This window comes from Pituophis catenifer, unplaced genomic scaffold (assembly GCF_029215685.1).
Source record: "Pituophis catenifer annectens isolate HBS135680 unplaced genomic scaffold, rPitCat1.0.hap2 SCAF_3, whole genome shotgun sequence".
NCBI classification, from domain to species: Eukaryota; Metazoa; Chordata; class Lepidosauria; order Squamata; family Colubridae; genus Pituophis; species Pituophis catenifer.
In genome coordinates this window covers 9441506-9463867 of record NW_027256883.1, presented here as the reverse complement: position 1 = coordinate 9463867, position 22362 = coordinate 9441506, and the positions used below count along the sequence as shown (strand labels likewise).

Below are 22362 nucleotides of genomic sequence, written 5' to 3'. Positions count from 1 at the left end.
GGTCTTCTAGTCCAACCTCCTGCTTAGGCAGGAAACCCTACACCACTTCAGACAAATGGTTATCCAACATCATCTTAAAAACTTCCAGTGTTGGAGCATTCACAGCTTCTGGAGGCAACTTGTTCCACTGATGAATTGTTCTAACTGTCAATTAATCTAAATTTCTCCTTAGTTCTAGGTTGCTTCTCTCCTTGATTAGTTTCCACCCATTGCTTCTTGTCCTGCGTTCAGGTGCTTTGGAGAATAGCTTGACTCCTTCTTCTTTGTGGCAACCCCTGAGATATTGAAACATTGCTATCAAGTCTCCCCTAGTCCTCCTTTTCACTAAATTAGACATACCCAGTTCCTGCAACCGTTCTTCATATGTTTTAGCCTCTCATCCCCTAATCATCTTTGTGGCTCTTCTCTGCACTCTTTCTACAGTCTCAACATCTTTTTTACATCGTGGCGACCAAAACTGAATCCAGTATTCCAAGTGTGGCCTTACCAAGGCATTATAACCGTGTCATTCCAAGAGCTGTTAAGACTCTGTTTCGTTTTTTGGTATTTTCTCTTTTGTAAGACATGCAATTTGTCTATTTAGTTTGTCTATTTGAACTATTTAGTTTTGTCATTTATTTCTTCAATTTCTTTAGCTGTCCATCTCAGTCAAGGATTCTCAATTCAAAAAAAATATATATTACAATGAAAATCCAGGTGGTCTTCAACTTATAACAGTTCATTTAGTGACCGTTCGAAGTTACAACAGCACTGAGAAAAGCAACTTTTGACCATTTTTCACACTTATGACCGTTGCAGCATTCCCATTGTCAAGTATTCAGATGCTTGACGAGTGGTTCATATCTATGACGGTTGCAGTATTCCAGGTTTATGGGATCCTCTTTGGTGATCTTCTGACAAGCAGAGTTAACGGAGAAGCCAGATTCCCTTAACAACCATGTAACTACGATGATTCACTTAACAACCATGGCTGGAAAAGTTGGGAAAATGGGCAAAACTCATTTAATTTAACAAATTTCTCACTTGGCAAGATAAATTTCTGGGCTCAATTGTGGTCGTATGTCAAGGATTACCTGTACTAGAAACATTTTAAAATGATAAAAACAATGGAAATGTCCAAAGTAAATGCTATTTTATTTTACTAATCAGTACTGCTCTTCAATGTACCTTGACTTCCATAAGATGTTACCTGAATTGGTATTTCAAAGGAGAGGGAGAGGGAGGGAAGGGGAGAGAGAGGAGAGAGGAGAGAGAGAGAGATCTACTAACTAAAGTTGTGGTATTAGTTATTATATTTTTGAACAGGTGACACAGTACCTGAAGCAGGATTAATAGGTATGTGCAAAACTTAATCTTCTGAGAATTGAATGTTACAGAGAACTGATCTAACCATTTGGGGAAATCTGAATTTCCAGGATTTCTGAGAAACAGAAAGCATTCGTGCCGTTTCAGACTGTGGGTTGCTTCTGCTTTGGAGGATTAAATCCAGAAAAACAACAGGTAGTTCTTGATTTCTGACCGGTTGCTTAGCAACCATTGGGAGTTACGAAGGACACCTCCAGAAGTTACTTACAATCAGGTTCTGAAGTTCCAACAGTTGCATACCCCACTGTTGGTCATAGGACTGTTTTTGGGGAGCTTGGCAAGTAACAACTTTACAGATGGTTGAAGCATTCCATGGTCATGCTGCTGTAATTTATTATGCTTTTTTACTGGATTCTGGCCTTTTCAGCTGATTTCTGGCCCAAAAAAGGTCCATGGGAATACATGGATTTGCTTAATGACCATGGCAAAAAAAAAAGAGTCATAACATTGGATCTGGTCATGTGGGGGCTGTAACTTACGACCTTCATAACTTAATTGACAGAAATCTGGGTCGCGTTATGGTTATGAATCAAGGGCTACCTGTACAAGAAATCCTTCAGAACATTGTCATCAGCATAGGATGGTCGATCCTGCACATCCCTCGGCTAGAAAATAAATTAAATGGTGATTTGAATTAAGAATGTAGACAGGTATTTAATCCTGATGGTTATATATGCAGTAGCACGGTTTTTGACACTTCTGACAGATGTTTCCAGCCATACCTCAGAATGCCCTTAATTACATTTCTGTTCTAGTTTAAATATAACCGAACAGCTGAAGGTGGCTGATCCATTTGTGTGAGTGTGCCTTTTTATAAAAGGAAGAGCTTTGAGATTTTTAAAAAGAATTTGTTGGCTTGTAGCAATAAGAATCCTATTCAATTCAGAATAGGGTTGGAAGGGACCTTGGGAGATCTTTTAGTCCAGTGGTCACCAACTGGTGGTCCGTGGACCACTGGTGGTCCGCAAAAATTTTTTGGTCTGCAGAAAAATTATTTGCATTTTTTATATTGCACTAAATCAGGGGTCCTCAGACTACAGCCCCTGGGCCGGATACGTGCAATGAACACTTGTGTTGCTGTAGAGAGTCTCACCCTTCAAGGTCTTTTTGTGTGGGTCAGAGGGGGGCAGAAATTCCAACTTGGGGTCTGCTTCAGCCTCCTGGTGCAGGACTTTGGGCGAAAGCTGGAAGGAAGTGCTACTGATGGCGAAGAGTCAGAGGGCCTTGTTCCAGTGGGACTGCCTCACGGCCTGGAACTGGCTGACCATCTCAGCCCCCTGAGCCTCCAGGCACCGGTATCTGGCCTTGCACTCCTGCAGGTCTTCCCTCTGCTTGGAAAGCCTATGTTTCATCTCAGCTCGCTGAGCCTCCAGGTGCTGGTACATGGCCTTGTACTCCGGTACAAGGTGCCGGTACATGGTCTTTCCCTCTGCTTGGAAAGCCTATGCTTGTAGTCCTCAGTGAGGTGCTTCTGCTGAGCCTCCTTCTCGATCAGATCCAATTCGAACTGAGCCAGCTGTTTTGCCAACTCTTTCTCATGGTGGCTGCTTAGCTCCAATAACTGCTGCCTTTTAGGGTCCTAAGGAGCCTGGGCCGGCAGGCAAGGAGTGGTTGAGAGGGGAGGGGCAAGTAGAGGCCGTTGAGGCGCCCCCCGACGTGAGTGACATTGAGTTGGCCATGCCCACTCAGTCACATGACCACCTAGCCACGCCCACCCAGCTGGTCATTAGATCATATTAGTGGTCCGCAGGATTTAAAATTATGAATTTAGTGGTCCCTGAGGTCCGAAAGGTTGGTGACCCCTGTTCTAGTCCAACTCCCTGCTCAAATTGTCAACGATCACAGCTTATTTTACCAATAGCAAAGGGAAGGCTGGTTCAATCACAACAATTAATTGTACCCTGACAGGCTAGCCACAATGCTGCTGTTCTTCGGGAGGACTCAAGGGAGCAGCGTCTGTTGCTGTGTAACTTCAAAATTTGGGGTGGAGTGGGGTGGAAACAGCTTTCTAAATTGCTTGCATCAAATAACAAAACTAGAGTTTAATATTTCCTAATTGATACTTTGGGTCGGTCTGCCATGCTCAGTCTTCAGATTTATATCTTAAAGTAGCTGCTTGACATCGCGAAATAGATTTCTTGCATGGTTTACTGTAAATGAGTAATTCCTCGTTTTACAAATGCACTGCAGATTTATTTATCCTGCTTTCCCTTAATAGCGTACCTCGCCGAGTATTTCAGGCCCTTCGGTTACTGCAAAAAGAAGCCTTGCAATCATTAAATCATGACAGGATTTGGATTGTATTGACCACTGTTCCATTAAACTGAAAACTAGATCTTTATGTATGTTAACTATGGAGCGCATTTCAAGCAATGATCGTTTCTAATAAAGTGAGGGAATTGTTGACAAGGCATTACGGATGTCTGGAGGTGTTTTTTTTTTTTTAAGTATTCTTACTAAATGAGGCTGAATCTATACAATAAAGTTTAATAGCAGTTCCCCTACTCCCTTCCCAGTAACCGTCATGGCTTTCTCAAAGATTAAAAGTTTGCAAAAGCTGCTGAATTTTTCCTGTTCTCCCTATAAATTGCCCAAGTCCCATGTTAACTTCAATTATGACTACCTAGATCCGTAATTTTCTTCACCATGAACCACCTTTAAATACCTTTTGTGGCCATCAACCACCAAAATTTAACTCAAGATTTAAATTATAACATTACTTCAAGTCTTCGTGGAGCCCCTGTGACAACATCACCGAGATCCACGGGCCACAGGTTGAAAACTACAGCCCAGATGATCAATTAAGAGGCAGCTTTGGTGAATTTGACCTCCTTCAGTTTGGTTGGGCTTTTTCTCCTATAATTCCCAGCTAGATTAGTCTTTGGGACTACAATTCCCAGCCAGCCTAGCTAGTCCCAGATTGGGGGAGGAAGTTATGTGACGAATTCAGAGTTTAAATCATTGATGAATACACTGGTCTACAAGGAGAAAGCCTCGGAAATGAAAGTAGCTTAATTTGACCAGAATTGGATCACTAATAAAGGAAAATTAAGTCCTGAGTATTAATTGGTTCCAATTTCCAAGATAAGAGCTTCAGGTCAAAATTGCGTCCAACTAATTCAAAATTATGAGGGGTGTGTGCTATTATTCTCCATAATTTTTTCTGCAAAATGTGATATGGCAATGAGAATGGTGCCACAGCAATCATTATAAATTTATCTTTTTATTGATTCCAATAACATAACTTTCCGTGCATTTACTGGTTTTTCATGTAACATTTTCCTGATTTTTGCATGAAAATTGACAAGCTCTAACCTCAGATTAAACGACAAGGTTCAATCTTTATTCGGTATCTAAACTGGGCTTTGTGGCTTTTCTCTTGTGGACTGCACCCTTGGGGAGATTCCAGCAGTAATCGGCAAGCATGGATGGACTCCATTTCCCTTGGTATCTTTTCTCCATGCCTGCCGATATCCTGGTGGAATCTCCCCATGCTCATCACTCACTGCCTTACAGTTCAAAGGGAAACAGTCCAAATGCAAGTGTAAGTGGCAAGTGAATTTTCAGTGGCATGTTTGCACCAAGTGCTTTATAGGACCTAAGCAAATTCTCCACGTGTTTTTCCTAGTCATCTGCCTTGCTGTTCCCAAAGTGAAGATAAATTTATACACTTCCATGTGGTACCATTTTCATTGTTCTACTATACTTTGTTGAGAAGTTACGAGGCATCATGGTCATTAGATACCTCTCTCTCTTGTAGCCAAATATATCCGCCTGTGTATAAATCTTTATTGTGAAATATGTTGAAAACTTTAACCAACCAGCACCTTCATCACCTGTTTTAGAATAGAATAACAGAGTTGGAAGGGACCTTGGAGGTCTTCTAGTCCAACCCCCTGCTTAGGCAGGAAACCCTGCAGCACTTCAGACAAATGGTTATCCAACATCTTCTTAAAAACTTCCAGTGTTGGAGCATTCACAACTTCTGGAGGCAAGTTGTTCCACTGATTGATTGTTCTCATTGTCAGCAAATTTCTCCTTAGTTCTAAATTGCTTCTCTCCTTGATTAGTTTCCACCCATTGCTTCTTGTCCTGCCTTCAGGGGCTTTGGAGAATAGCTTGGCTCCCTCTTCTTTGTGGCAGTCCCTGAGATATCGGAACACTTTTCTAATTCATCTAATCAAAATACGTAAAATTAACATATTTTATCTCAGAGGTTGATAATTTTCCAAAATTTGTAGACCGGTGATATAAATAGTTTTGGGGGAAGTGTCTCTAGCTTTATTTCCTCCATTGTGAGCTCTTTGTATTGTCTCCGTCCTGTTTGTTCCTTAGCTAGTTAAACGACGATAAGCATCTTCTCTTTTTGTTAAAACAAACTAAATCAAATCCAGGGTCTAAGGAGCAAATGCATTTCTCCAAATAGCAGTTTGTAACGTCTTTAAGTCATCCAACCAACGTAATAACAACGTGCCAAAGTAATAACAATGAATTTGGGGCTTCAATCATTTTAGCGAGATCTGAATGATGCCGTCAAGATGTTATTAGTCACGATAGCGGAGAAATGGCCTCAGAATAAACAAATTTACGGAAATTGATCTTTCCCAATGAAATTTTGCATACAAATCAGAGGGAAAATAGCTAGTTGATGGCTGCATGTTCCCTCTACCATGTCTGGTTCTATAAAACTTTTAAGAGGCGTGTACATTTACATATACATGCTGTATATTTATGTATATTTATATATACATGCTGTATATTTACAGCAGTAACACAGTATTTCTTATATATCAGAGATTGTCCCTCAATATGTTGTCACCCATTGGGCTTTTGTTAAATCACTAGGATTGTCTTGCCCCTCGAATTCCCTAGGGATGTTCCACTCAAGGGTTAACCAGTCCTGATTTTACTAAACTTGCCAACGAGAGAAAATTGAGAAGGGATGTTCATCCCAAAGGTGCTTTTCCAAAAGGCAACTGTACTTTCTTGTGGGGGGGGGGTTCCCCCTTTAAACTGTTTCGCTTTTCATTCAAGGAGCTTCTTCAGTTCTGACATCAGATGTAACCAAAAAACAACAACAAGAAGAAGAACAAAGTCCAATTGCCTTTTGGGAAAGCACTTTTGGGACACCCATGACCTGGATAATTGAGAATCTTCCTAGAAGACAAGGGACGCTGTATTTAGACACCTAGGTTGAGTTCCAATCTGCCTTACCTGAGTCTCAATTTAAATACTAATTAAATTATTATTTGTTAGGGTTGTGTAAAGCATTGGGGACCGATGCTTCATGGAAAAGTTGAAGCATCCTTCTGAATTTGCTCTTTATAACGCTTAGATACTGCGTCCTTTTGACAGTTTGGAATGACCGTGCCTGTCTAGATGTGGACTAGATTGCTGTCTTAGGTGGAACTGCTAAGACTCCTCAAGTAGCCCCTTGAAATAAATGGATAGGATAGGATTGGATTGGATTGGATTTTTTATTGGTCAAGTGTGATTGGACACACAAGGAATTTGTCTTGGTGCATATGCTCTCAGTGTACATAAAAGAAACATTGGTCAAGAATCATATGGTACAAGACTTAATGATAGTCATAGGGAACAAGTAAGCAATCAAATCAGTGGTGAAATGTAAAATTTGTTACTACCGGTTCTGTGGGCGTGGCTTGGTGGTGGTGGGGGTAATGTGACTGGGTGGACATGGCCACCACCTTTTTTTACTTTTAAAAGCTTTTTTTCTGCAACCTAAGAGGTTGCAGAAAAAAATGCTTTTAGAAGCCTCTGACGATCCGGCAACTCAGCTGGAATCGCCAGAGGCTTTTAAAGGCATTTGTTTTTTTCTACAATCTCTTTGGCCGAAGAGGTTGCAGAAAAAAATGCTTTTAGACGCCTCTGACGATCCCAGCTGAGCCGCGCGATCATCAGAGACCTTTTTTTTTTAACTTTTAAAAGCATTTTTTCAGCCAAAGAGGTTGTAGAAAAAATGCTTTTAAAAGTTTAAAAAAAAGCCTCTGATGATCGCTCGGCTCAGCTGGGCATGGGGGGCGGGGGAAGGGATTTTTGCTACCGGTTCTCTGAACCACCCGCTGCCATCGCTACCAGATCGGGCGATCTGGTCCAAACCAGGAGCATTTCACCCCTGAATCCAATCCTATTAGGAAATGGTCAATATAAATCTTAAGGATACCAGCAACGTTACAGTCATACAGTCATAAGTGGGAGGAGATGTGGGAGGAAATATCAGGTAGAGTTATGACCACAATTGAGCCCAACATTTCTGTTGCTAAGCAAGAGAGTGGTTAAGTGAGTTTTGCCCCATTTTAATGACCTTTCTTGCCATAGTGCTTAAGGGCCTTCCCTGCAGTTGGTAAGTTATTATCATGGTTGTGAAGCCAACCTGGCTTCCCCATTGACTTGGCCTGTTAGAGGGTGATCACAGAAATATCACACTACATTGGAAGAAATGGATTTAGAGTGGTGCAGTGGCCTAGAGGTGGAGCTCTCACCTCACAATCAAGAGGCTGTGAGTTCGATCCTAGGTAGAGGCAGATATTTCTGTCTCTGGGCACAATGAGAATATATCTGCTGAACAAAGCTCCACGTTGGCAACAGGAAGGGCATCCAGTCATTAAACGCTATGCTAGTTCCATTCAGTTGGCCAGATTCCACCCCGCAAGGGATGATGGGGTCATTAAATGATGATGATGATTGGAAGAAATGGAATTGCAACAATGGGTATCAGGTTCAGATTTGACGAAAGGGTAAAGAAAACGACTATAAGGATACGATGAATATTTTTGGAATTGTCACGTCTGTCATATAATCTTGTTTTTTTGTGTATTATTGCCATGCCTATCAAATGTGCCATTGGATCATTTCTTCAGGGCTGTTGTAAATGCACTTCCCTGACTCACTTAGCACCACTGTTTTTAAAAAAAAAAATCCCTGATTTATTCCAGAAGAAGGAATTAGTCTTCTGCAATGACAGCTAAGCTTGCTCAGAATGTCTACATTATGTGACTGTCAAAGGTTTCTTTGAAAATTTAGCTCAACGTGACTATAAACCAGTGTGAAACATTATATAATGCTTGCAAGCATTTGAGTTTCTAAGAACTCTGAATCAAACAAGGGAATGGATTGAGTTCCAGGAAAAGAAAGGCGGAAGACAGGATGAAAAAAAAAACAAACGGGTGGTTCAAACTCTGCTCAGGATGTAATACTATTCTTGGTGAAATGTAAGATAATTTCCCGATTTGCAGTTACATCTTGAATTTCCAAATACAACAATGTAATTTTAGATATTGTTGTCATATTCAATTGCACTATAGAGGAAATATAATAGTCTGCATTCTACCTTGTTTTCTGAAAATGTAAAATTCATCTGATAAAGTCTTCAACCTCTGTGAATAACGGCAGAAGGGAGAGATCAACTCGGCAGTCCATTTGGTTAGAAGACCAGGGATAATTTTAAGGTGTACTAGAAAATAATGAATCACATAAATAAGGCAAGACACTTTATATAGAGAGAGGGAGATAGAGCCTACCAGGACAGGTGGTCTTTCTTTATAAAAAGGTAAAGGTAAAGGTTCCCCTTGCACCTATGTGCTAGTCGTTCCTGACTCTAGGGGGCAGTGCTCATCTCGGTTTCAAAGCCAAAGAGCCAGCGCTGCCTGAAGGCGTCTCCATGGTCATGTGGCTGGAATGACTAAATGCCAAAGGCACACGGAACACTGTTACCTTCCCACCAAAGGTGGTCCCTGTTTTTCTACTTGCATTTGTTACACGCTTTCGAACTGCTAGGTTGGCAGAAGCTGAGACAAGTAACGGGAGTTCACCCCGTTATGCGGCACTAGGGATCCGAACCGCTGAACTGCCAACCTTTCGAACAAGCTCAGCGTCCCTATATTTATAGGTTTTTACAATAAAATCTACGGTGCCTTCAGCAATATTTCATTAGAGGTAATCCTCGATTTATGGCCACAATTCAGCCCCAGATTTCTGTTGCTAAGCGAGACAATTAAGTGAGTTTTGCCCCCTTTTACAACATTTCTTGCCACAGTTGTTAAGTGAGCCACTGCCATTCTTGAAGTTAGTAACGCGGTTGTTAAGTGAATCTAGCTTCCCCTTTGACTTTGCTTGACAGAAGGTTGCAACAGGTGATCACGTGGCCCCGGGACCCCACAACCGTCATAAATACGAGTCAGTTGCCATGCATCTGAATTTTGATCATCTGACCATGGGGAGGCTGCAGTGGTCATAAGTGTGGAAAACAGTCACAAGTCACATTTTTCAGCGCAGTTGTAAATTGGAACGGTACCTGAGCAAATTCGTTTAAGTTGAGGACGATCTGTATGGATTTCTAAAATCCAGAGGCCCCTCAACAATCTGTCTCAAAGATCGTTCAAATCCGTTGGAGCATCTCACATAATCTTTTGCATCTGTTGGAGTTCTATCTACCTACCAACCCAATTTGAAAAATAGCAATAGCACGTAGACTTATATACCGCTTCACAGTGCTTTACAGCCCTCTCTAAATGGTTTACAGAGTCAGCATATTGCTCCCAACAGTCTGGGTCCTCATTTTACCCACCGAGGAAGGATGGAAGGCTTGAGTCAACCATGAGCCTGGTGAGACTCGATCTGCCAAACTGCAGGCGGCCGGCAGTCAGCAGAAATAGCCTGCAGTACCGCACTCTACCCACTGCGCCACCGCAGCTCTTTTAGCGTAAAGGTAGCATAACGCTTTATCTCTGGGTACTATTGGCTAAATGAAAACAACATTCAGGAAAAGCAAATGGAATAACTCTTAATTTTACTTCCTCTCATTAAGTGCTTGACCCGCTGCTGATTCTTTTCTGGCTTTCCCTTCCCAACTTTGACAGCAAAGGCTCTGTTGAGTTTTTTGGCTCAGCCTTCCCTAATCTATTGCCCTCCAAATGAGTTGTTGGACTGCAATTGGCAGAATACATTGGAAACAGAAGCCAGGATTTTTTTTTAAAAAAAGAGCAACCTGACTGTAGGCTGATCTGAGGGGAAGAGAATGTATTTTTTGACCACTTTTACGCTGCTGAGAATCCCCCAATCAACAGAGAATCCCCCAATCGGTATTATTGGGGGAGAGAAAGGTGCTTTAACAATGTCTCTCTCCAGATCTTCCCTGAGCCAGAATTGTTTTAACTTCCTCTTTCTATCCTGGTAGCTCCCTAATCAGCATTCCTGAGAAAAGTTGCTGTTTCTGTGCTACGGCTAGCTACAAAAAAATATGGCTATCTTGAGACAGAGGGGAATTAATAATAATAATTAGCACAGGGAAAGAAGGAACACCATGATGCTGTGAAATATCTCTTGGCTTCCTTTCCTTTCCCCTCCCCCCTCTCTTTTTCTCTCTCTCTCCACAAACTGAGTCTGGGTAGCTTACAACATTTAATGCAATAAAACCATACAAATACAGGCAATCCTTGGCTTACAACACTTCATTTAGAGGCCATTCAAAGTTACAACAGCACTGGGAAAAAAACGACTTACAACCATTTTTCACGCTTGTGACTTGCAGCAACCCCATGGTCACGTGATCAAAATTCAGATGCTTGGGCAACTGACTCATATTTATGACAGTTGCAGTGTCCTGGAGTCACATGATCCCCCTGTCAGGCTCCAAGTAATGCATCCATTACAAATACACCCATTGCTTTTCCTCAAAGACCAAATTTATTTAGATACATCATCTTGGTGTTACTGGCGAAAAGCCAGTACTGAAGTTCCCGGGCTTTTCACCCCAATATAAGTTTCAGTTTCTCAAGTTCCCAAAACAAACTGTCACATTGTCCAACCAAGATGGGAACTGGTTGCTTGGCGACTTCTGTCCTCCGGTCAACCAGCTGTTGGAATGTGGTTGACTCATCGGCTAGGAATGATGTTTTGACTGAAGGCTCTATCCTCCTTCAGCCTCAAACTGAATTCATGTCAAAATACCCAATGATACAAACAGTTCCACACCCCAATCAAATTCAGGCTTGACACCCCTTTTGCAACCTTCTCATAAGCAAAGTCAATGGGGAAATCAGATTCACTTAACCACGGTACCAACTTAACAACTGCAGTGATTTACTTAACAACTGTGGCAAGGAAAGTCATAAAGTGAGGCAAAACTCACTTAAGAAATGTCTTAAGACAAATGTCTTAGCAATTTGGACCTCCATTGTGATCATAAGTTGAGGAGTACCTGTACATATATCTAATACCAATAGCAATAAGACTTATATACTGCTTCATTGTGCTTTTACAGCCCTAAGCAGTTTACAGAAACAGCATATTGCCCTTAACGATCTGGGTCTTCATTTTACTCACCTTGGAAGGATGGAAAGCTGAGTCAACCTTAAGCCTGATGAGACTTGAACTGCTGGCAGTCAGCAGAATTAGCCTGCAGTACTGCATTCTAACCACTGTGCCACCATGGCTCTTCCAAATACAAATGCAACCCAGCAGTTATACATGTTCATGCTAAGGTACAGTCTGACACGAGTTTCCTACATTTAAACATTTTCCCAGTTATGGGCTAAGGGACCAAGAACTACAGAAAACCGACAAAATGGTAAGGCAAACTTGGATGCAGTGATTGCTATCTAAGAATCTTAACTGGACAGGTTTCTCCAACTCCGTGACAGTCAATCCAATAGAAATTCCGCAGGCGTTCGAAAGGCAAAAAAAGAACAATAAATTCCACAGTTCTGAGTAATCTCTGGGGCTCCTTCTGAGCTAGCCCAAAAGAGCTGAAATAATCTGTCCAAAGAACATGAATGCTACATCTTACACTGCATCACTGGTACTTTTGCCATCTTCCATTCATCAAAAGGCCATTCAGTCCTCAAGGGGACTATTTTTTCTCCTCAAGAGAGCACTTATTTTTAGGTTTTATCCCTTGAGGGTCAGATCAGAGACAGATTGCCTTCCCACTGCTGGAAAACATCTCAGCTGGTTCTGTCAAGTCTTATCTTCTTTTGCCCTAGAATGTCAGTGTCATCTCTTGTCAATCTCTGCCCATTCCCAGTAGAGATGAGCTTTTTCAGTGTCTAAACTAGAGAGGTCCAATCTTGACAACTTTAAGACTTGTGGTCTTGAACTTCCAGAATTTCCCAACCACCTGTGAACAACCCTGATCTAGACCTTGCCTTTCTCTGACTTGTCATCAGATACTTTGTGAGATACAGGGAGAAAATGGATCAGTAGAAATTTCATCCATACTTTAAGCAATGCCTCAGATAGAAAGTCCATACAGAGAGTGGTACGGACAGCTGAGAAGATCATAGGAAGCTGACTTCCCGTTATTCAGGATACTACTTATAAGCGCTATGCACTTAGAGCTCAAAGCATTGTCAGAGACCCCACACACCCACTTTACGGTCTGTTTCTGTTGCTCCCCTCTGGGAGGAGGATTTCAAAGTATTTCTAGCAGGACTACCAGATTCCGGAACAGCTTTATGCTTTACGCCAGCCGTTTGGTAAACTCACAAGATTCATTTTTCTCACCATGTACACGTATACACCCGAAATAGACTGTGTCGTTTCTCCATGTCAGGGGTGTCAAACTCAATTTCATGGAGGGCAACATCAGGGTTGTGTTTGACCTCAGGGGTCCAGAATAGGTGTGGCCAGCTCGACATGTGGGGGGGGGGGGTGGGGGGGCTGTGGTGATCTGAGCACTCTGCCAGCAAAAATGGCCTCCCAAGCTCCGTTTTCAGCTGCGACTGCTTTTGGCAACCCTCTGCCAGCTAAAACGGAGCTCAGGAGGGCTGCATGTGGCCCTCCTGAGTTCCGTTTTCACTGGCAGAGGCACTGCGGGTCGGTCCTTTGCTGTTTCCAGAGTGGCCCGGCGGGTGCTTAGATCTGTTCCCGACTCTAGGCGGTGGTGCTCATCTCCATTTCAAAGCCAAAGAGCTAGACGTCTCGGTAGTCATGTGGCTGGCATGATTAAATGCCAAAGGCGCACAGAACGCTGTTACCTTCCTACCACAGGTGGTCCCTAGTTTTCTACTCCCTAGTTTTTTCTGCATTTTTTACGTCATGTTTAAGTAGTGTATGTTGGAGGTGGTGACCCTTTGAGAGCGGTACGCAACAAAATTTCATTTTAATGCATGTCGATTAGTGTACATTCAAAGTGACAATGAAGTTATTCTAAGTCATGGCTCCTTGTCTGCCCCCGGAAGCAAAGACCATTTGAATCCAGATGAGCTTTACTTGAGAAGATTTCCATCACTTGAGCATTCATAAGTTGCAGAGGCCTGATTCCATGTGGCCTCTTGGACCATTATAAATGGTCCTCGACTCAAAGCTGGTTCCTTAGCAACCATTGAAGTTACGATCTCTCTGAAAAGGGTGGACTTATGACCCAGATGCAAGGTTCCAACCATCTCTTATCGATACCTGTAACAGTGATCATACAACTGGGTGGGTCATATGATCATTTTACAAACATTACAGCTTACGGCTATAATGAGCAACGGTCCATATGCTGTCTTACCTCAAGGACTGTCCTATTCTCCGCTTTTAGAATTGGTCTTTCAAATGTGGAGGATTTTTTTTTTTTTTTTTCAAAAAATGGTTTAATATGTCTGACAACTACCACACTTTTGTTTAGAAGGATTACTGGTTGAGCATTTCTTCCAGTTGACGCAACCATTTTGGCCACGCTTCATGAACACCTTACAGATCCCCGGGTGCTCAGGAGGGTTTCCCAAGGAACTTTCTAGAGAATGGAGAAGGAAGAGATAGAAAAGTCTGCCTTTTTTAAAATCTTTGAGCTCACCATTCACGGAATCTAATCCTTTGCAGGTAGTCCTCCATCTACAACCATTCGTTCAATGAAGGTACAACAGCACTAAAAAAGTGACTTATGACAATTTTTCACACTTAACGACCGTTGCAGCATTCCCCCTTGTCATGTGATCAAAATTTGGATGCCTGGCAACTGGCATACATTTATTTATTGGTTCGATTTATATGCCGCCCTTTTCCGGAGACTCAGGGCGGCTTACAATGTGTTAAGCAATAGCCTTCATACTTTTGTAAATACCTGCTTGGTAGGGCTTTGCCCTCCCCCCCAAAAGCGGTGTTCTTTTTTATACAAAGTCAGCTTATTGCTCCCACAAACCAGGTCCTTATTTTACCTACCTCGAAAGGATGGAAGGCTGAGTCAACCTTGAGCCTGGTGAGATTTGAATTTGCAGTAATTGCAGGCAGCTGGTGCTACTTAACAGCACTTTAGACTGCTGCGCTACCAAGGCTCTTATGATGCTTGCAGTGTCCTGGGATCGTGTGATCACTTTTTTGGGACCTTCTGACAAGGAAAGTCCCACTTTTTTGGGACCTTCTGACAAGGAAAGTCAATGAGAGAGGCAGACTTACTTAATGACTGTGTTATTTCCTTCACAACTGTAGTGTTTCATGTAACGAATGTGGCAAGAAAGGTCATAAAATGGGGCAAAACTCAACAGCTGTCTTGCTTAGCGACATAAACTTTGGGCTCAGTTGTGGTCCTAAGATGAGGCCTCCCCGGATCTGATTTCCACTGTAATGGATTAACTCGATGGGTATCATTTTATTATCTTTGACTGACTTGGAGCTCCACATTTTTTCAGATCCCTATAAAATATTTTGTGCCTTTTTCACTTCTTATGTCTCTTTGTGTTACCCGAGAACTTTTTTTTAATGTAAAGAAAGCTGCCAGCAGCAAAAGTGCTAGCATTATGGTAATAATTTTTTTTCTCTCTTCCTCCTTTCACTCGTCCTCAGCAGCAACAAAATTTACAGCTTAATGTGTTTCTTTATTTCCCAGAAATAGACAAGTGCTGTTTTCAGCAGCATTTTTTTTATTTTATCCCCGGCACGAATCTTAAGTCAAGCTTACAGCTTCTCTTAGCACTGTGGGTAGATACTTTATTGGTTTTTATTGTTGCTTATTTTGTCTTTCAGTTCAACTTTGTGGGGAAACTTTTGGGCCCGCGCGGCAATTCTCTGAAGCGCTTGCAAGAGGAGACATTGACAAAAATGTCCATATTGGGAAAAGGATCCATGAGGGATAAAGCAAAGGTAAAATTGCTGGCGGAAGATCATTAGCGTGCACTGTACTGCTGTGTATGTGTGTCTTTCCTCACCAATCCTAGGGTAGCCTGGGGAGAATTAAAGCAAACACAAGTCAAGGTATACATAATGACCTATCCCGATTTGCATTCTGCGTGCATTTTGCTCTTCCCACCATGCATCCCTTGCCTCGGAGAACATTCAGGTTTTTTGCATGCCTTTTGAGGATAGTTGGAATGGACTGTTTGACTGCCCAAACTAGCCTCCAAATTCCTCCTCATGAACACCACCATGGTATAGGCACTCGATTTCACCTTTATTTCACTTAGGCAGCATGTTTGGTTTAGTGGTTAAGGTAGATTAGAAATCAGGAGATGGTGAGCTGTAGTCCACCTTAAGCATGAAAACCAGCTGGGTGACTTTGGGCCAATCACTAGGAGACTGGGAGTTCTAGTCCTGCCTTAGGCCTGGAAGCTGCTGGGTGACTTGTCCAATCACCAGGAGATGGTGAGTTCTAGTCCCACCTTAAGCCTGAAAGCCTCTGGGTGACCTTGGTCCAATCACCAGGAGATGGTGAGTTCTAGTCCTACCTTAGGCTTGAAAGCCTCTGGGTGACCTTGGTCCAATCAGCAGGAGATGGTGAGTTCTAGTCCCCCCTTAGGCCTGAAAGCCTCTGGATGACCTTGGTCCAATCAGCAGGAGATGGTGAGTTCTAGTCCCACCTTAGACCTGAAAGCCTCTGGGTGACCTTGGTCCAATCAGCAGGAGATGCTGAGTTCTAGTCCCACTTTAGGCCTGAAAGCCTCTGGGTGACCTTGGTCCAATCAGCAGGAGATGGTGAGTTCTAGTCCCCCCTTAGGCCTGAAAGCCTCTGGATGACCTTGGTCCAATCAGCAGGAGATGGTGAGTTCTAGTCCCACCTTAGACCTGAAAGCCTCTGGGTGACCTTGGTCCAATCAGCAGGAGATGCTGAGTTCTAGTCCCACTTTAGGCCTGAAAGCCTCTGGGTGACCTTGGTCCAATCAGCAGGAGATGGTGAGTTCTAGTCCCCCCTTAGGCCTGAAAGCCTCTGGGTGACCTTGATCCAATCAGCAGGAGATGGTGAGTTCTAGTCCCCCCTTAGGCCTGAAAGCCTCTGGGTGACCTTGATCCAATCAGCAGGAGATGGTGAGTTCTAGTCCCCCCTTAGGCCTGAAAGCCTCTGGATGACCTTGGTCCAATCAGCAGGAGATGGTGAGTTCTAGTCCCCCCTTAGGCCTGAAAGCCTCTGGGTGACCTTGATCCAATCAGCAGGAGATGGTGAGTTCTAGTCCCACCTTAGGCCTGAAAGCCTCTGGGTGACCTTGGATTTAGTGGAGTAGCAAAGATACTCATTTTGTGACAGTGGAAATATAGCTTGCTGATGCAGTATTTCTTAACCTTGGCAATTGGACTTCAGCTCCAAGAATTCTCCAGGCAGCTTGCTGGGAACTGAGGCCCACACATGGTAAAGTTGCCAAGTTGAAGTTGAAAAAAAACACTGGAATAGATAATATGTGTTCTGTTTTCATTCAATGAATCAATATTCTGCCTACACAATGGGAAGTCTCATCAATTACATTCAGTGAGGTCAGAACTTAATACTGTCTCTTAAAAGTGAGCTCTAATGTGTTTTTTCCCTTTCTGTTTTTGTATTTATTTCCCTTATACTTCTGTATGTAAAACAAGGAAATAAAAAAAACCCCACATTTGCCTCTCTTTGACAAGAGTTCCATTTAGATTACGATTAATCAAACTGTCTAGCACAGGTCTTGATTATCTCTGCTCTTCTACGTCTTCTTTTATTATGTAGATTATAAAGTAGGTTGAAAATTCTGAGCAAATCAGACCAGGATTGCATATTCATAGAATCATAGAATAACAGAGTTGGAAGGGACCGTGGAGGTCTTCTAGTCCAACCCCCTGCTTAGGCAGGAAACCCTACACCACTTCAGACAAATGGTTATCCAACATCTTAAAAACTTCCAGTGTTGGAGCATTCACAACTTCTGGCTGGGATGGCCTCCTGCAACCCTCTGCCAGGGAAAACGGAGCTCGGGAGGACCGCACTGGATGGCTGCGAAGACCTCCTGGAACCCTCTGCCAGCAAAAATGGAGCTCGGGAGGGCCGCCCGAGCTTTGTTTTCGCTGGCAGAGGGTTGCAGGAGGCCTTTGCAGCCAGAAACGGAGCTCGGGAGCCCGTTTTCCCTGGCAGAGCACTGCCACAGGTGCCCCTGACAGTGACATCAAGCAGTCCATGCCCACTCTGGCCACACACCCCTCCCTCCCCAAGGCCAAACACAACCCTGATGTGTCCCTCAATGAAATCGAGTTTGACGCCCCTGACTTAGAGAGTGTTGTAAAGCAAGTGTGAAGTGGTATATAAATCTTAAGTGCTATTGGTATTTCAATAACCTTTGCTCTTATTTGTTGTCTGAACCGGCAAGGAGCATCTGTAATCCTCTTGTTCACTTTGCTTGACAGGCCCCTCACCCAATTACCATACAATATCTTTATTACAGTTTTCATGTGCGCTTTTATCTTTCAATCCTGGGTGCTCTTTGGCCCATCTTAGTAGACCCTGCGATGGTTGTTTACCAGGTGGCTTGATTGTTTGTGTATCCCCCTCTGCTTTGTTCACTCTTAAATTATTCAGGATATCGGGGCTTGCATTGTTTCCCACGGGAGACTATTAGAGCCTAATAGCTCTCACTGTTAAAAAGGATTTTCTTGAAAGCTGGTTTAGCTTCTTCTTTTTTTGTTCCAGATTAAATTTATTACTCGCAGCTCCTACTCGGTTCTGTGTGTGGACTTTGCTAAATTGCTTTAAAAAGTAAATTTAATTTGATTTAATTAATTCAATTTATATGCCGCCCCTCTCCGAAGACTCAGGGCGGCTCACAATATATTTTAAAAAATCATTATAAAAAAACATTTAAAAATTAAAAACATTAAAAACTCATTCACGCCATTCATGGCCGGATCTCACCAGATCGCAAGAGCGAGATCAACGGCCCCAGGCCTGCCGGAAAAGCCAGGTCTTCACCGCTTTTCGGAAGGCCAATAGGGTGGGGATGGTCTGGACCTCAGGAAGTAACTGGTTCCAGAGAACTGGGGCAGCCACAGAGAAAGCCCTCCCCCACGGGCCCGCCAGCCGGCATTGTTTAGCTGACGGGACCCGGAGGAGACCAACTCTGTGGGATCTTACCGGTCGCTGGGAGCTATGCGGCAGAAGGCAGTCTCGAAGATAACCTGGCCCTAGCCATGTAAAGAATTCTCTTCATTCAATTCAGTTCAAATCTTTATTGTCAGTGCACAACATATGTACAGTGAGATTGGTTGAGCTCTCTCAGTGCACCCCCCCCCCAACACAATACAACTCACCGTGAAGACAGAAAATCCCTAACCCAATAAATCATATTAACAAAACACTCAGTCCTATTACACCAGTGTGAACGTGTTACACGTTGCGCCGGCCCTGCAGTCCATCATACTACATACCGTATTTTTCGGAGTATCAGACGCACCTTTTTCTCCCCAAAAAAGAGGGTGAAAATCTGGGTGCGTCTTATACTCCAGATGTAGCCTCGCCCAGCTCCTCAAAGGGAGGTTTCAGAAGCTGAAAAAAGCATCAGAAACGAAGCTTCAGAAAAGAAGCCCCCAAACAGAGCTTCAGAGGCCTTTTTTTCTGAAGCTCTCTTTCAGAGGCTTTCAGAGGCAGGAAAAAAAGCAAACAAAAAAACAAAAAAACAAAGCAAGGCACAGAGCTGACAACCAAGGAACCTGTTGCTAAAATTCACCTCTGGGGACAGCTGATTGGGGGTATTCTGGGAGGGCGATCCACCTGCCAATCAGTTTTTTCTTATTTTCCTCCCCAAAAACTAAGGTGTGTCTTATACTCCGGTGCGTCTTATACTCTGAAAAATACGGTAGTTATGGTGTTATTTCTTATTCAGGAGTCTGACAGCCCATGGATAAAAACAGTTCTTCAGCCTGTTTGTGCGAAAGCCGCCTTCATTAGGTTACAAGTAAAACAGCACTGGAATGCAGGCAGGGGACCGAATACGGTTTGTCTCGTTGCCACAAATAAAGAAACGGAGAGGCTAATAAGAACAGAGCCTTTATATATCTTTTCTTCTACCCGTTCTTTCTTACAAGCCTCAAACTACCCAGTACTTTTGACGTGTGTTAGCTTTCCCGATTTACGCGGGCCTGTCAACCGATCCCATTATTTTTGCTATAAATATCAGACTAAAAAGATGGTTACCCAGAAGTGGTATCTGAGCGACACAGGCCTAAGTAGCTCATAATTAACGACACAAACAAGATGCAAGAACTTTTAACAAGAGCAGTCAAATGTGCGTCTGAGGTCCTTGCTGGAAAAACAGTGTAGCGTAGAGTATTTTTAATACACCCTAACTAGAACAATAATATAGAAGCACTTCAGAACATACATAGACTAGCAACGCAAAAGAGGCCATCGTGAGTTTCTGACTATTCAGTATACGAGGGGCTTCTGATATACTTGAGGGTAAGGAATGCCCTTAAATGCCCCTCTTCAAATCATTAGTAATATTGCTCTGTACTTCTAATTTTGTTTTTCCCCAATCAGCACCCATTTATCTTAATTTACAAAGCAGTCTATTATCTAATTCTCTGCAAAGCATAATGCTATATGCCCAAAGCCTTTAATAAAATAAACGCAATGTCTCACCTAAGTGCAGTGGAAAATGGAAGTTTGTGTGTGTGTGTGTAGATATACTCACACAAACACACACACACACATTCCATTTTCCACTACACCTGGGGTGGGCCACAGCCTTAATTTTAATAAATGCTCTAGGTAGGTAGGTAGGTAGAAAGAATCCAGATTATGAGGTGGCTTACTTAATTTATCAACTAGGTTGTAAGTTAGATGGGGTCGAAATACCAAAAGGCATATTTGTTCCAGACCTTCCTTTACCTCCCCTCTTTTATCCCATCTCTGTGGTTCATCCGTGATTACCTATATGTGTTGAAAGGGTCAATGGCATCTGCTAAGCATCGCAATATTTCAGTTGCCAGGCAACAGAGATAAGATGGAATGGCAAAACAGAGGAAGTAGAGCAGAAATAGAACATTTGGTGAGGGAAAAGTATTGTGACAAAGACGAAAACTTAAAGCAGACTTCACGTTATGTGCCAGAAGTTGGTGGCATTTCGTAGTTGGGGAGGAGGAAAAAAAGATCAAGTCACGCCATTTACTCGTTGGGTGCGTCCTTTGGTGTGATAAAGTAGGGTGAATGAGGATGAAGGTTGCCTATATTAAAGCCAGCATTAAAATACTTAGCTGATTGACAGCTCTAAAGGGCAACGGATCTGTTCCGCTTTCATTTCCAGAAAGTCTGGGAGATGGTGTTTTGTTTTGTTTTTTCCTTCAGTTTCCAAGATCTTTCCTGGTATGTAGGCCTTGGTGGTGGGTGGATCCATGAGCAAATAAGCACTTTTAAATGGAGTATCCAAAATATACCTTTTTCGTAAGAGCATAGCAGGATTTTGAGAATTCCCATAAGGCTGGAAGTTCTTTAGAAGATGTGTAACTCCATCTTGTTTCACCCCGGTTACAAAGGCGGTGGTATAAAATCCAGCATATTTTTGATTAAGAGGCAGACCATTGTAGATTTGTTGAACAAGCTATGGGATGCAACCATGAATAGCATTGTTGGCAAAGTTAAATCTAATTCAGAATTCTCTCTCTGGTACCACATAATATTGTTTCTCAATCTTGGTCACCTCTAGACTTCAACTCCCAGAGTTCCTCAGCCAGCAAAGCTGAGGTCCACAAGTCTTAAAGTTGCCAAGCTTGGAGACCCCTGGTATAGATACTTACTATCTATAAAACATGAGACCTAGTTTTTCTATTCATAAAATTGGCTTGGTTGCCGGTTATGTAGGGCTCAATTGTTGTCATACTTCAAGGACTACCTGTATACCATAAAAGATTAGCAGAGTGGGCCCCATGGTATCTTGGAATTATTTAGTTAAGTGATGACACGGGGAATCCATATGGTATACTTATTTACAGATTCATTTTGGTTAATTATTCCTTTCCCCCACCCTCCACCCCTCGAACCCTAGCAGTGTAAAACTATCCATGATCGTTCTCTGACTTCTTGCCATGCGTTTCTTCAAGCAATGATTTCATGTGACATTTTTCTGTCTTCCCAGGAAGAAGAATTGAGGAAAAGTGGAGAAGCAAAGTATTTCCATCTAAACGATGATCTGCATGTTCTCATCGAAGTGTTTGCCCCACCAGCTGAAGCCTATGCCAGGATGGGACACGCACTGGAAGAAATTAAGAAATTTCTCATTCCTGTAAGTACCGATCACTGCCATTGTTCTTGTTTGTTTGTTCATTCATTCATTCATTCATTCATTCATTCATTCTTCAGTTTCTATGGCCACCCACCTCAACAAGTGACTCTGGGCAGCAGACAGAATTAAAATGAAATGAAAAGAATTACAAAATGTTACAAAAGTTAAAATGCAAAGCAACTAAGAAAAAATAAAATCATTCCTAACACAGGGATGTCAGACTCGATTTTATTGATGGCCACATCAATAGCAATAGCACTTGGACTTATATACCACTTCACAGTGCTTTACAGCCCACTCTAAGTGGTTTACAGAATCATCATATTGCCCCCAACAGTCTGGGTCCTCATTTTACCCACCTCAGAAGGATGGAAGGCTGAGTCACCTTGAGCCTGGTGAGATTCGAACTGCCAAACTGCTGGCAGCCGGTGATCAGCAGAAGTAACCTGCAGTACTTCATCAGGGTTGTGTTTGACTTTGGGGGACCGGGATGGACATGCCCAGGGGGCATGGCCAGCTCGATATCACCTGTGGTTACATTCTTGATTAACTT

At 42.7% G+C, this 22362-nt stretch overlaps 1 protein-coding gene across 2 annotated transcripts in view; it reads left to right on the top strand.

Moving 5' to 3' along the window:
- Nucleotides 1-22362, top strand: part of KHDRBS3 (KH RNA binding domain containing, signal transduction associated 3) — a 136204-nt gene that overhangs the window by 53581 nt on the left and 60261 nt on the right. For both annotated transcript variants that reach the window (XR_011600291.1, XM_070942007.1), the window contains exons 3-4: nucleotides 15331-15447; nucleotides 21663-21809. Coding sequence is in view for 1 of the 2 variants with exons in the window: in XM_070942007.1 (XP_070798108.1) it covers nucleotides 15331-15447; nucleotides 21663-21809 (264 nt within the window). In the remaining variant the exon portion in view is untranslated. The remainder of the gene's footprint in view (nucleotides 1-15330; nucleotides 15448-21662; nucleotides 21810-22362) is intronic.